This window comes from Haemaphysalis longicornis, unplaced genomic scaffold (assembly GCF_048455015.1).
Source record: "Haemaphysalis longicornis isolate Haplotype H1 unplaced genomic scaffold, Haemaphysalis longicornis Haplotype H1 scaffold_5, whole genome shotgun sequence".
Classification (NCBI taxonomy): domain Eukaryota; kingdom Metazoa; phylum Arthropoda; class Arachnida; order Ixodida; family Ixodidae; genus Haemaphysalis; species Haemaphysalis longicornis.
In genome coordinates, this window is record NW_027526385.1 from 58912334 (window position 1) to 58927283 (window position 14950).

Genomic DNA, 14950 nt, shown 5'->3' on the forward strand with positions numbered 1-14950 from the left:
TTTGTTGTACTCTTTGGCCTTTCATGATTTTCGTTTATCTATTCTTGTTTCATGTACATATATCTGTGTTTCCTTGTTTCTTGTGGTACTATTAGCAGAGTTGAAGTTCTAGAGTGCGTTTCATCCCTTTTTTCACTCTATCCAGTTTAATGTTTACTTGTACAATGACCCCTTAACTCTCCAAGAGGTCGCTTTTCTTCCTCACTGCATTAAGGATGTTGAGGCAGGAATGGGCATTTGTCACTTTTATGCGTGATCTTTCAACTTCTCACGCACCTATATCTGCACTGACAAGCCTGTGAGATACGACTGCTGCTTTTATTTCCCCCACCCTTATTGACTCCTGAAGCCAGCATGCAGGCTGTTAACTCGTGTTAACCGAAAAAAAATTTCTGACAAGCAGTTCCTAATAACAGGGTACTCACACAAGCGTACCTGTCAAAAGGGAACCCAGTGTGTCTAGGTATCCTGTCAGTGTCTTAGCGTGTCGTGCTTGCCCAGCAAGTAATCCTTGCACCCAACACTAAATCGCATGTCATTAGCCTGCCTCGCAAGACATTGCCTGTCTGCATTGTGGCACGGAATCTGGGGATCTGAGCTGTTGGTTCTCTTGCTTGTGTGAACGTGAATGAGTTGGCACGACACCTCAACGAGTGAGTGACTGAGTGAGTGAAAAAATGCTTGAACGGAGCGGGGTGATCACCCGGTGATGATGGGGGGCTGTGCGGTGCAGAGGTGCGGACGACGCAGCAGGGCCAGGTGTACTTCTACCACGTGGGCACGGGGGTGAGCACGTGGCACGACCCCCGGGTGCCCCGGGACCTGCCCTCGGGTGACCTGGAGGCCCTGGGGCCCCTGCCCCGCGGTTGGGAGGTGCGCTTCACCGCCACGGGGCGGCAGTACTACGTCGACCACAACAACCGCACCACCCAGTTCACCGACCCCCGCCTGCCCCTCCTGGGGCTCACCCCCGCGCACAGGTGAGGGAGCAGCACTGCTACTGGGACGGAATCTGGTCGAAATCTTAGTGGGGGTTGTGCCCACAACATTCTGCTGAGCAACAGAGGGCTTTTCTTGACCAAATGGGTGGGCGTGGTACTGCTCGTAGAATGAATGACTGTACTGTAAGGCGGAGCAGATCCTTAATTCCCATTTGGGAGGCACGCCGATTGTGCAGGAGCCAATGTGGTGTGCAGACAGAAGAGGAGGGTCAGAAGGGAGTGAAACAACTTCATTTTGGCCAGCCTATGCAAACTTTGTCCCCACTAGGTGCTCAGCAAAGTATAACCTACCACCACCACAAGTGCTGGTGGGGGTATTGTCATGTAGCCGAGGATGACGCACGGTTCCTGAACGGGTTGATTGGAGTAAGTGTGAAATCCGTTGCGAACTGAGAGAGTACAGGAGCAGCACCAATGAAGCATTGGCGAACCTAAGGCTGCAGCGCTTGCAGTGCGAGAATTTCTCTCTCAGCACTATTCTTTCTGGAACCATCGAATTAGATGGCGACAAAGAGGCCTAGTCTAGTGACGATAGGGTGAAACGCTCTCTATGAATCAAGATTGCCCGGCTCAGTGCACGGAAAAAAGAGAAAATGCGCTCAGCTTGAAAAGGAAAAGATAGTTGGGCACAGCCAGGCAGTGGTAACGAAACGCAAACAAGACATGTTTATGGCAACATTCGAGACAGTAAATGCTCAAAGCCCCTCTGAAGCGAAGAATGGTCAAACGCAAAGCTTTTTCTTATGCAACCGAAATCCAGACTGCCTCGACCATTTCAGAATGGTGTGATCGGATAGACAGCAGCTTCATGATGCGAGGGACCGAGATTTGATTCTGACCACAAAAAAAATGGTGTTTTTCGTGAGGTGCTTGGTGTGTTTTTGTGGATACCCGTTGCGTAAGCTGGCTTTCCTGCAGTGCATTTTGGGTGCAACGACGTGCGGCACCAGTGAGGCGTAGAAAGCTTCACGTTAAATAGGGATAAGGAATGAAAGTTATTGCGGTGACGGGGAAACTGAGTCGAAAGTATCGTTTGGGCTGACCTCTTCGCTCTTGTTTGTCGCAGGAGACCCGCACCTGGCTCCCAGATGGGGCCAGCGCAGGGGCAGATGTCGCCGGCGCATGCGTCGCCAGCCCCTGCTGTCCCCACCCCTGCCCTCAGTGCCGGTTCAAGCGTGACAGCCGCTAGTGCCGTTTCCCACCCAACCTCGACCCCCAATGCCTCCCGAGAGGCTCCCTCTTCCGTCGCCCCCACGACTGCGGGGCAGCGGAGCCCTCCGGGGCAGCAGCCCAACCCGCAGGCCGTCAACGCCAACCTGCCCGGTGCTCAGCCGCACAATGCCGGTGCTCCGCAGGGAAGCAATCCCCTGTCGCCGCCTCCCCCTCAGAGCCCCATGTCGCCGATCAACGTGAACGGGCTGCCTCCTGTCGTGCCCTCCATGACGGCCGCCAACAACCACCGGAACAGCTTCTTGTGAGTGCACGGGGGGTTGGGATGTCAAGGCTCGCTAGAGGCAGGGTCGACAGCTGGTTCTGTACCACAGAACATGATTGTATACGGGAGAGAGAGAGAGAAAGAATAAACATCTTTAATTTCGAGCTTAAAGGTGCAGGATGGTGAGGGCACCAGTGGGGGGCGTCCGCTAGTCCGGGATGCCCTGGTCCTTGCTGGCTGCTCGTGCCCTCTCTATCAGCATGTGCTGGGTCGAGAGGTCCGAGCTGGACAGCCGGTCCACCCACTGCTCGTACGTAGGACGGGGATTGGGTGTGAGGGATGGGGATAGTTGGCACTCCCAGACCAGATGGTACAGGGTGCCTGGCTGGGGGCAAAAGTGGCAGGTACTATAATACTGGGTGGGGTAGATATGGTGGAGGAGGGTACAGTGCGGGTAGGAGTTGGTCTGTAGCCGGCGGAGTGTGGTCGCTTCGGCTCTGGAAAGGTGGGAGTTGGGTGGAGGGAAGCGTTGACGCTCGTGTCTGAAGTGAGCGAGAATGTCCGCGTAGCCATTCAGTGTGTGGGGGGCCTTCTCCGTGTCTTGGCACTCTTCGGAAATGGCCCGGAGGGTGTGTACTCGGGCAGCGGCGTGTGCCGCCTCATTTCCGTCGAGAGACTCGTGTCCAGGGGCCCAAACGATATGGATGTCAGGAAGTTTCGGGATCGAATTAAGGATCTTGAGGGCGAAGGGTGATATGCGGCCGAGCTGGTAGTTGCGGCATGCTACTTGCGAGTCTGTAATGACTGTAATGTATTCGCTGTTTGTTGTGGCTGCTAGAGCGATGGCACTTTCCTCAGCGGTGTTTGTAGAGATGGTGAATATCGTGGCGGCTGTGACTTCGGTTCCCCGGTGGTCGATAACCATGACTGCGTGGGCGGGTATACGGGAAGGGAAACGGGCCATTGCGGGAAGCGCGGGCGAGCAACCAGATAATGTCACAATGAAGTGCAACACGGACTACGAAGCTTCGTAGCTGTGGCTGCGAGTGAAAGGGTTACTGCACCTGATAGACGAAATGATGGTGGCCACAATTCATTCCATGTCTGTGCAGTAAAATGGCGATCGCGGTGGCCACACAGTTTCCTCTCCCGCGACAGATAACTCTGGCTAAGCGCTTGAGACGTTATCTGGCCGCGCTAGGAAGTGCCGTTTCCTCTCCTGTCTCGTTCTTGCTCCGTGATCTCTACCAAGGTGGCTTCGCTCACCATCTTCTAGCTGAATGGAGGGCTGTTTGTTTGGTGTTTATGTAGTGTACAAATGCAATCTCTAGTTTAAAGTGGTTTAGGCCCCCATGCTTCCCCAGTAGTGGCCACACTGCAGTTACCACTATTTCTGGGTTTGTGACTCAGGCTGTACACGAATTGAGCTGTAGTTTTCAGAGTCGCTGATGAATTCTGGGTAGGGTAGAAATGCAATTATAGATTAGGGAACAGACTTTGGTGGAACTGTACAGTTCAATTGAAGGGGAAAAAGTGTTGCTGGGCAGGATGCGTCGTGCATACGAAGGACAACAGGTGGACTATCTGTTTTAACGGAATGGCTGCCTATGGACTGTAAACTAAATAGGGGACAACGAGGAATTTGTAGAGGGATGCTCTAAGAAAGTTTGGGTACAAACAACGGAACCGGAAAATTCACAATTGAAGTGGTTGGAAATTTGTGGGAGGACATGATTGTGATGACGATAAATGGAAACCAAAAATAAAAAAAAGGGGGCTTCCTTAAAAATTTTGTCGCTCAGTTCTTTGGTTTAGGACCTTTAGTGAATGCTTCCCATTTTAAGTTTAGAATGACTGTGTCGTCCCCCTCTTCCCTGGCCAGTGGCGGTGGAATGCCGTTCGTGATTAGCCCGCCCTCGACAACGAGCCCCACGTCGTCGACAGCGCTGATCGTGGAGCGGTCGGTCTCGCCGGAGCTGTCCTGCCTGCCCAAGTACAAGCGGGACTTGGTGCAGAAGCTGACCGCTCTGCGCCAGGAGCTGCAGACCGTCCAGCCCCAGTCGGGCCACTGTCGCCTGGAGGTCTCTCGAGAAGACATCTTCGAGGTGCGTGTGGGGTCCTCCGCCTCACCCCCAAACTCTCCCCTCCCCCCCGGATTTGTTTCGTGCCTTGCAATGGCACTGTGACATTGGCTTGTCCGTGTGGATCCGTTTTTGTGTGGTTCTGAGGAAGAACTGTATCGGAAAGAAAGACTAACAGGAAACGATATCCGCAATGGGTGCTATTGGAGGGGAGTGGAGTTTCACTTGTTAAGGGTGCTATGTAGATTATGTGTTTGGTTGAACTAGTCATTTGATATCTTGCTGTGTGAGCGAGTAGGGAGGGACACAAGTGGCATTGGTAACCGGTGAAGTGCCCCATCCTGCATTCCTGCCAACCCTGTGCGCCCAGAATGATAGCGGCACCGTTGTGAAAGATTGTGTAGGGGAGGGAAAAGTGGCCGATTGTGTGAGCAAGGCAGTACCTTTTCTTTCCGTATCTATTCTGTCCTCAACTCAGTTCTCTGATCTGTTTCTTACTCAGTTTTAAGTCAGTTTTTTTTTTTTTTTTCTCTCTTTACAATTTTTCACAAGCATATCTTGTGGCCTCAGCAAGGATGAGAAAACTTGTTGGGTCTTTGACGACCCAACCTTTGACGACACTTGATGGGTCCCTTGTTGGGTCCCTTGACGACGATGACCCTTTCTGCTTAAAAAAATAATAAAAATGAGTGAACGGCAATTGGCGAAGTGTTCAATCTCTTGATGTCTCGTCCGCCATTGTCACCCTTGCCCAGGAGTCGTACCGGCTCATCATGAAGATGCGTCCCAAGGACCTCAAGAAGCGGCTCATGGTCAAGTTCCGCGGGGAGGAAGGCCTCGACTACGGGGGCGTGGCGAGGTGGGTGACGGCAAACTTGGCTTAGACGCTCCCCTTTATGCGGTCTCCTGTGGGAGTGTATGGGAAACGTCGTGATGGTTCTTACCGTGCTTGACGTTGTTCTTTCCCCTTGGCTACGCAGGGAGTGGCTGTACCTGCTGTCGCACGAGATGCTGAACCCGTACTACGGGCTGTTCCAGTACACCCGTGATGACATCTACACCCTCCAGATCAACCCGGACTCCTCCGTCAATCCCGTAGGTTTCAGGGCCTGTTGGCCAGCTTTGCCATGCCAGCACGGGGGCCAACGGTCTCACTCAGTTCCGCCTCCCCCGGATTGCAGGAGCACCTGTCGTACTTCCACTTTGTGGGCCGTGTGATTGGGCTGGCGGTGTTCCATGGCCACTACATCGACGGAGGCTTCACGCTGCCCTTCTACAAGATGCTGCTGGGCAAGCCCATCAACCTGGACGACATCGAGATGGTCGACCCCGACCTCCACCGCAGCCTCACCTGGATGCTGTGAGTGCGCCCCTCCAGTGCCGCACTGGGGCTGTTACCTCGGCCCACTCGGCACTGCTCGATTGCACCTGTATTGCACAGTCCGCATGTTTGTGAAATTTTGAGCACATCGGGGTTTGTGGTACTGCAGCAATGACTGTTGCCAGCAATCTTGACAAGAGGTTTTATTTTGCTGAGCCTCGAATTGAATGTTGGAATGAGGCATTGAACAAACATGGCTGCCTTGGCTTCTGAGTGGCCCGTCGTTTAGTTAGTCAGCACTGCTCATCATCATCATCATCATCCCCATCGTCGTCGTATCCTTAGAAGCCCCTTGAAGGCTATTACATAAGGGCCGGTACAGAGTTCAACGGTGGGTGATAGTTCATCGCTGCCCATCACTCTCCACCACTGTTCATCATCAAGTGAAGAGCCCAAATCACTATAATTATGAGATGCCGGGCAGGTTAGCTACACAGTTCGTTCACTGGGTTTACTATGAACCGCCACCTCTCTCGCAACCGTCGTAACGGGGCCTGTGTTGTGCTTGTCTCTCGAGCTCCACCTTTTGACGCCTCTCTTCTGCTTGCAGGAACAATGACATTGGGGACATAATCGACACGACCTTCTCGGTGGAGCACAATGCCTTTGGCCAACTCCAGGTGCACGAACTGAAGCCAGGGGGCCGAGAGATGCCTGTCACGGACGACAACAAGAAGGAATACGTCAGGTACCCACCCCTGGTCCTTCTCTTGCCACTGGTCTTGGCTTCAGCCCTGGCTTTGTGGCCTCGGGCCGTTTTGTCATTGCTTGGGATTTGTGCCTGCCTGGCTTCCAGCAGAATTTTTAACATGCCTGCACATATGCCACAATGCATCTTCATAACCACAACGTGTCATGTTCGTGACAACGACACTATTTCTCATCAGTGTCACGAAGAAAGGGATTGGGGATCTAGCATTCACTAATGCAAGATGCAAGAGTGACTGAAATTTTATGTGTGTGCTTGCGTGCGTACGGATGCATTAGTTGTCATATTTCAACATTCTTCCCAATTCCACAAGGACTCGAATTATTCCTATTTAACAGCGGAGCTAGGTCCAGTAACGTATGCGAAAAAAAGAAGAAAAAAAAAAAGAAAGAATCGGGGGGAGGCGGTGCACGCGGTGCCTCCTGGCAAGGCGGGAGAGTACGAAAGCAGTGCGCATCAAATAACAGTGGAGGGTACACGCTAGCGTCCCGGCCTAGCCTCGCAGTAAGGCTCTACTCTAGTTGGGTCCACCTTCCAGCAGCATTGAGGCCTAGCTCCACGGCTGAGCTCAACTCTACCCGGGTAATGCATAGCATAAAAGAGCGCCCACTGGCATAAGAAAAGAGATGGCAGTGCATAGGCGGAGCCAAGCCTCGCCTAGCGGTGACACACAGCACCTCATGACTCCACGCCAAGCACATCATTTAGACTCCCGGAAAACATGGGTCAGCCAGAGATGTGTGTAACTCCCGAGGAAGGATAAACGCAGGGCGAGTGCCATCGTGTCACTGCTCGAGAACATACGAGACGGTTACGATCCAACCTCGAGTATCGCACCGAAGCTGCCACGCGTATACAGCAGCGAAGACTGGAAGATTCCCAGTATCGTGCTTGTGATGTATCATGCAAGTCGAATAGCCAGCAAAATGACCCCAGACTTAAAGGGGAACTGCTAACGTCAAGCCTGCAGATCCATAAGTGGTGCGAACGGCCGGTTCCAGCATGAATTCCTGAACACCGAGTCTAGGCACAGCTGCTGCGTTTCCAATAGGTTGTGTTTTGACGCCAACTTCTCTGCGTTGAGTTCCAAAATCTAACGAAACTTAGCAATGCCTGGCATACCTTAGCGAAACTTTGCAAAACTCCGCTTTTTCCAGCCTTGCACCACTAGTACCAGCTGCGCCAATTTCTTTTCTTTGTCGTTTAATTTTCTCTATTTTTTTATTTCGTTTCTTCCCCCACCCCGCTTCGTCATCCTCTTTATTCGAAGCCAGGAACTTCAACACTTCCACCCAAAACAGGTTTCGCAGCTGGATTGTAATGAAACCGCTTTGACAAGCTTTGACAAAATATTGACAAGCTTTGCTTATCGCTTGTTTCTGCATTTTGTCAATTTCCAATCCTTGAAACTTTGCGTAATTTTGCTGCATGGTAAGGGTCCTGGGGCTCAACTGTTTGGCTCTTGTAACTCGGTTGGCTGCTTGTTTGTGAGCCTTAAAAGTTGCAGTGCTTGCTGAATGTAAAGGAAGCTGTAGGAGCAGGTTTGAACCAAATCTCGCCTGCCACACATAGCTAGCGGCAATCGTTTCGGATGCATTACTACTAGCCAAGCTTTTTTTATGTGCAAGGCCTTTGCATTTGCAGAGTTAGTAATTGTCAGTGGCACCGTGTGTGCGCGCGTGCGATGCAGGCTGTTTGTGAACTACCGGTTCATGCGGGGCATCGAGCAGCAGTTCCTGGCGCTGCAGAAGGGCTTCAGCGAGCTCATTCACCCGAACCTGCTCAAGTCCTTTGACGAGAAGGAGCTCGAGGTGAGGCCCACCTTTGGTTGACTGAATTGCCCAGGGCAGTTCATAACTTGATGGTGTTTGTAAGTTGCTCCGCGTGTTTACATTGGTGTCCTGGCATCTCAACACTGCCTTTCGGGATTGAGGTGCGATGGGCTGAAATGGGGCCTCATCTTTGACATTGGCATGACAATTGCAACGTAACAGGTAGTGAGTGATAAATTATTTCATTTCATTTCATTTATTTCATTTATTCCACCTTAAAGACTCGAAGGCATTACATAAGGGGGAGCGGCGTACAAGGTATGGGGCAGTTCTGGTGTAACTCCGGAAAGGCCAGAGTGTTGCACTGAGTGTTCTTTCTTCACTGATAAGGCAGCTGAGTGCAAGCTGTTGCTGTCGTAATTCCAGCCCTTGGGTTTTAAAATTGTTAGCACTATATCATTGTTCGGCAGCCTTTTGACACAGTCTATTCAACGTAGCTTCTGATCTTTTCTTTTTTTTTCATTCTTTCTGTGTCAGTAAGCTATGCAGGACAATGGGAAATTTGAAGCCAAGGCGGTCCTAGGGGCAGTTAACATATTCGCTAGGTGTCAGTGTGTTGGTTGCACCGTCGAGTGAATGACATTCCAGTGAAATTTCTGTTGGAACAAATCAGTTCCAATTCTCCGTCAGTCTCGTTCTCTACATGTGTTGTGTGGTCAGTGGGTGGCAGTCAGAAACTCTGTTTTCCTTCCCTCTCCAACGCCCAGCTGGTGATCGGGGGTCTGGGCAAGATCGACCTGGAGGACTGGAAGGCCAACACGCGGCTCAAGCACTGCACCTCGGAGACCAACGTGGTCAAGTGGTTCTGGCGCACGGTGGAGTCGTACAATGAGGAGCGCCGCGCCCGCCTGCTGCAGTTCGTCACCGGCAGCTCCCGGGTGCCCCTGCAGGGCTTCAAGGCCCTCCAAGGTGATCATTGGTTGCACTGGCGTTGATCGCTCAGAAGGGGTAGGAAAGATATGCTAAGGTTCAGTGAAGTGGTTGGACTCAGTGGGTTAAACTTACTCCATTGGCAACTTTAGCTTCCACTATGGAAGTGGACAGCTGCGTTGTTGGGAGGAGTCACTCAGGCTGTACAAACTGTGCACCAGTGGGTTATCTCCCACCCTGTTTTGTGTGGAGTCAGTTATTTTCGAGTGCCCACAAGCAGCTCGAGTCTGGTAGTTCTGGTGAATGGAAGCGTTCAACTAAAATGGGACCCAGGTAGACGACACAGTGCAGTCCGCAATGCATCTCGTAATGTCAAGCAGTAGAACTCTGGTGTTTTACTACCTTCAAATAAGTTTTGAGGCAACTTTTGCTTTGAGTCAGATGTAGACCAGTAGTCCTCTGATTAGAAGAATGTCGAAGTAAGGCAGCAGAAGTGGCATTGGGAAAGAAGACGGACTGGCAGGAGCGCTTGTTATGGCTGACAATCACGTCTCCTTGGAGGAGCTTCTGCTGTCAATTAAGGGCTACGCTGCATCTGTGTCGTCTTGCGCACTCAACAAGCAGTAATTATTGGTTGCGATAGACTAATATTAACAAATAGTCGTCAGGCTACAAAAACTGCTTTCAAAGAGAGAAACTTTACGGGGAGGCAATCAGCAGGCTAGTTCGGGCTCAGTGCCCCACGTAGTGCTTGTCAGCTGTGTGGCCAAATATATTCACGTGTGGGGATTGACCTCAAGTGCACAATTGTCTGTTGCAGGTTCGACGGGAGCGGCCGGTCCCCGGCTGTTCACGATACACCTGATCGACGCCAACACGGACAACTTGCCCAAGGCACACACCTGGTTAGCGCAACCCCCTCTCTTCTACCCCGGATTTTTAAACACTTTACGGCAAATTGCCGTATTTTCGCGCGTATAACCCGCCCCTGCATATAATCCGCATCCCCACTTTCAAAAGTCCTCGTGTGTTGCCCGCACATTTCATACAGGAAAAGCTGCACCAAAGCTACTGCTCAAGCAACTCATCACATACTATGTAGACAGAAAAAGCATACATTTAGCAAGTAGAATACACTGACTGCAAGGCAAAAGCCACAGTTCAGTAATAAAATTCACTTGTTAGAGTGCGCTCGTCTTTGTTTTTTCTTTCTTGTCTTTGTATGTTTTGTGCAATCGCTGCCATGGAAGGCTTGGGCAGTGTTACTGTGTAAGAGCTTCACGGTGCAACGTGCATTGCTGTGAAGCTGCACTAAAGGAAAAACCCCGCGTATTATCCGCACCCCTACTTTGCCACTGAAATTTTCGCATTTTTGGTGCGGGTTATACGCGCGGAAATACAGTACGGGCATAAATTACAAGTAGCGCATGTCCGAAAACACGCTTGCTTCTACACATATTGTGGGGCAAAGTTTTGGTGCTCTTGTTTGAGACACTGCTGGTGATCTCTTGAGGACAAGCTGGGCGAACATTAGCCTCAAACAGATGTCAGAGAGGGGGGGGGAAAAAAAAAAAATGAAAGGAACGACTTTTTCTGACTGCTCGCGTCATTTTTTCCCTCCCCAGCTTCAACCGAATCGACCTGCCCCCATACGAGACTCAGGAGAAGCTGTGCGAAAAACTGACTCAAGCCATCGAGGAGACCTGTGGATTTGCAGTGGAGTGAAGTGCGTCCCCTCATAGTTGTGCTCTTCGCTCACCCACGTTGGAGACCGTGGCCCCCTCGCCACCTGACCGAGCACCACGGGAGTGGCGCAGCATTTGGGACAGCGGAAACGACAAAGATGGAGGTGTTTTGTCCCCGAGTGGTGCCACCGAGATGTAGAGGATTACTTATCAGAACTGTGTAGAAGCAGCTTGTACGGGTCATCCTTTCTTTCTCCTCCTCCTCCTCTTCTTCGTTCTGGACTCTTCTTCTGTTCTTTTTTTCAAGTCTAGGATTGTACTTCTCGCATCGTCGAGAGCAAAACAACATACTCATGACGCATCACTCACCCGTGGAAGTTCGTTAGGTGTGATAAGGTCAGCTTGGAACAAACGAATGCAGCGAGACTCTTTCCTCCCTTTGAAACTCCCCTAGCTGCCACTGCCACTGCTACGACTGAACAACGAGAGCACGCTTTTTTTTTTTTTTTTTAGGGTCTCATTATCTCTCTCCCCTTCTTTTTATTGGCTGGCTCAAATTGCGTCGTGTACTACTCATCGCTCCGTTTCGAACACTATGCAAGAAGTCGGGCCGGGCCGTGTTGGGGTTCTGGGTTCGTGCCTCCGTTCTCGGATTGTTGTTGACGTTGCTTCCCAGCACGGTGAAGAAAAATTTCTCATTTCTGTGTACATAAACGCTATCGCCCCTACTGGAACTTTTTCACAAGCTGTGACGTTTCGGACATACGAGTTGCTCTCTTCTTATCTCGCGAATGTCTCGTTACGCGGGGACCTGTTACTTGGCCAGCAACTTCGCTGCACGAAGCAGCTGACTTTAAATTGTTCTCAGCCGATAGATGACGTGCCTTGTTGGTTGACCAGGCCGTTTAATCGCAGAGAGGGAAGAATTATGGCAGCGCGCATTGGTAGAGACCAGCAGGAACGAAGTTTACTGTGATAGCCCTAAAATGAGAAGCACTTGACTTGTGGACAAAAGCTGAAAGCCAGGGGGTTGTCGTCTTTTTTTTTTTTTTTTTCCGTACATTGTTATTTCTTCTTTCCTCGTGCATCCATCTTTTCCGTCGTGCTCGTCGTTTTGACGAGAGTTGTGTCGTCGTGCTTTTGTAACATCGTATTATTTAATGGACTGCTGTACCCGATTGCGTGCTTTATTTTGTGCATTGCGTGTGTATGTGTGTGTGTGTGTGTGTGTGTGTCGACCGCATGCTTTTTTGTTGTGTCCTTTTGACCATAGTGCGTTGTTTCGTTCTTTTTTTTTTTTTTTTTTTTGTGTCCAGCTTGAAAGTTGGACGAAATCGAATATGTGCCGCACTGCTTGTGTACGTCATTATTGCAATTAGCTGCAACAACTAGTCCAATGTCCCTCTCGGTAACGTGTGTTGTACCTTTTGTTTTGCTTGAACGGCACTGCGTTGCGCTTTTCCACATCTCTCCGCTCCTGACAGCATTGAACAAGCGTGGTGGAGAGAGTTTGGCATTGGGTCTCTGGAAAGGAGAACTGCTGAGACTGGTTAGAGTCAGGCCGGTTGTTATGACAAAGTTATCGCAGTTTCCGACCCTTGTGCGTGGTGGGTCGGAATATGTCAAAGTAACGTTTTATTTCCGCCAACTTGATTGTAGACTGTCTTGGCAGCATGTCTGGTATTGCATGGAATCACAAAGGAGATCTCATGTGGCGCTCAAGGTCTGTTTTTTTTTTCTTTCGGGGTTGCAGAGCTTGACGTCATCCTGTTTTTTTCCCCCCTCTGCTGACCAAGTAATGATGGCCATATTTAAAGAGAGAGTTTTTCGTGACAGCGGAGCTGATGTGCATTTTTCCATCACTCCAGCCTTTGTGAAGTTTTGATTGTTTTTTTTTTTTTTTTTTTTTTGTTAGGATTTATAGGCACTGGAAACTACCGCAGAAAGGATTAGCTCCGATTTGGAAAACTTCGATTTCAGAAATATATATGTACATTCAATACGAATGCCATGTCAGTAATACAGAAGACGAGAAGTTTGTTTACAGAGCCGTCAAGTTTCAGTATTAATTTATGGGTAGTGTCAATTGAGTTATTGTGCATGCTGTTAGGGTTTTACCGATGATAGCATGCTTAAATTTTGAATAATGTTGCTTTACACTTTTTCATGACCATTTTATTAAAAAAGTGGGTTGTGGTGAGCGAAATTTTCTTAACGTATATATTGATCTAATCTATTATTGAGAAGCTTTTGACATCATTGGGGTTCATTGCCGCGTAAAATGAGGTTACAAATGAAATTAGACTGGATATGCCTTATCGTCAGTCAGTCAGGTCGTCACGGAACTTCAGTGACGAAGCTGAGTTTTTATGAAAAGGCAGAGGGTAGGCCTTTTGAGTTAATGCAATCGCTCTGCCCCTTGGGCGCCACGTATTGCGACGCATGCGAACGATTGTTCAAGCAGCTGTGGATCTGTTTGCCTGGAATTGCACGAAGAACGTCTCCTGTCATGATATGCTCCGCGACCGACGGTTTCGTCGAGGGAGCGCAAAGTCATTTCACATTCCAAGCACTACATCGGCAGAGAGCGTGTGGCCTGCCAAGTTTCAAACAAGTGCCATGCGTAATGGCTGAAGTAATACTTGCGAAGATGATGTACCTACTGTTTCTACGACCTTCGGGGTCTGTCGCGACATCTGCTGTTAGCTTAGCTGGGGGGACAACAGAAGTGGTGCAAACATGTTATCAAGTCAAGCACTTGCATTTCTACGTAGAGCTCTTTCCACAACATCTGTCACTGCCACTACATGGCCCTAGGCTGCTGCTTTTTGTACTTATCGCATGCCCGATGTAGTGACTTGCGCAGCCGGCAAGTATCTCCTGTAAATCTTCTATCCGTGTTTGTACAAGTCCTTCGAAATGGTGCAGTTTTTTGAACTCCTGCCTTGGGTAGGAGCATTATTGAGTTGTAGTGTTGGCAGTTGAGAAAAAAGTGGCACAAAATCAAATGACTGTCCTTTTAGGCTGTTTGAGACACCTTTTTTGGTGTCGAGGATTTAATGACGACTCCGCATCATGCCTGCGGCAATGTGCGGGGGAAAAAATGCGGTGCGTTGACTGTATTCTTATAGGTACTGTACAAATCTAGTGAAGACGTTGTTGAAGCGTTGTTTTTTGGGGGGCCACTTATTTGCCCGACTGTGTCAAATGCGAGCGTAGTTGCGAGTTTCATGGAGCGCTGCACTTCAAATGCTGTGCATGCGATTTTGGCATGCATAGGTACATATGTTGTAACATTGTGTGCGAGAGGTTGCTTTGTTTCATCAGAGTGATTGGAGCTGCTTTGGTTTCGAGGTGCAAATTGTGCGTGTACTTTTGCGTGCACACCTCCTTTACTTGGAAGTCCTGCTACAAAAACTGTCCTCTGCATTTGAATTGCTAGATGCGTTGTAATTGTGGAAAAGTAAGGGTACAAGCGTTTTTGCGTTAACGTTAAATTCTTTTTCCGTTTTGTTTGCTAGGAAACAAATATACGTGACACATTTTTAAATAGAATTTACTTCGGGATTCAACCGCAACAGTTTGCACCTTGCGACTACATGTTTAGGGCTCGAAATCGCTCTCGTTTGGTATGCATGTTGGCGCGCGTTTGACAACACACCTTGCAGTTCCTTTTTTGCACTGTGTGTGTACTGCTGTGTCCGCGTGTCGCTTCTCTTGTGTAAAAAGTTGTCTGCCTAGTGAATGGAACTTGCACCTTGCTTTGGGTGTGCGACACTCCGACTTTCTCCTCTTTGAAAGTCCCGACGACTTCGACTTAGACCATATGTTCTTCAAATACTTCCATTGTTTCCTCCGATGCTTGCGACGTCGAAGGATGCGCAAGCACCACGCAAAATAAAGTTGTACCATAAATAATGTTGCACGTCGTGTTCATTTTCTGGGGTGACGGCTTT

At 49.8% G+C, this 14950-nt stretch overlaps 1 protein-coding gene across 2 annotated transcripts in view; it reads left to right on the forward strand.

Moving 5' to 3' along the window:
* LOC144138296 (E3 ubiquitin-protein ligase SMURF2-like) overlaps window positions 1-14912 on the forward strand; it is a 77125-nt gene extending 62213 nt beyond the window's left edge. For both annotated transcript variants that reach the window (XM_077670502.1, XM_077670500.1), the window contains 11 exons: window positions 734-980; window positions 2068-2475; window positions 4319-4541; window positions 5273-5376; window positions 5498-5612; window positions 5699-5877; window positions 6449-6586; window positions 8298-8418; window positions 9147-9348; window positions 10130-10214; window positions 10935-14912. In XM_077670502.1, the coding sequence (XP_077526628.1) occupies window positions 734-980; window positions 2068-2475; window positions 4319-4541; window positions 5273-5376; window positions 5498-5612; window positions 5699-5877; window positions 6449-6586; window positions 8298-8418; window positions 9147-9348; window positions 10130-10214; window positions 10935-11034 (1922 nt within the window). In that variant the 3' untranslated portion in view covers window positions 11035-14912. The remainder of the gene's footprint in view (window positions 1-733; window positions 981-2067; window positions 2476-4318; window positions 4542-5272; window positions 5377-5497; window positions 5613-5698; window positions 5878-6448; window positions 6587-8297; window positions 8419-9146; window positions 9349-10129; window positions 10215-10934) is intronic.
* Window positions 14913-14950: the final 38 nt, after the last annotated feature.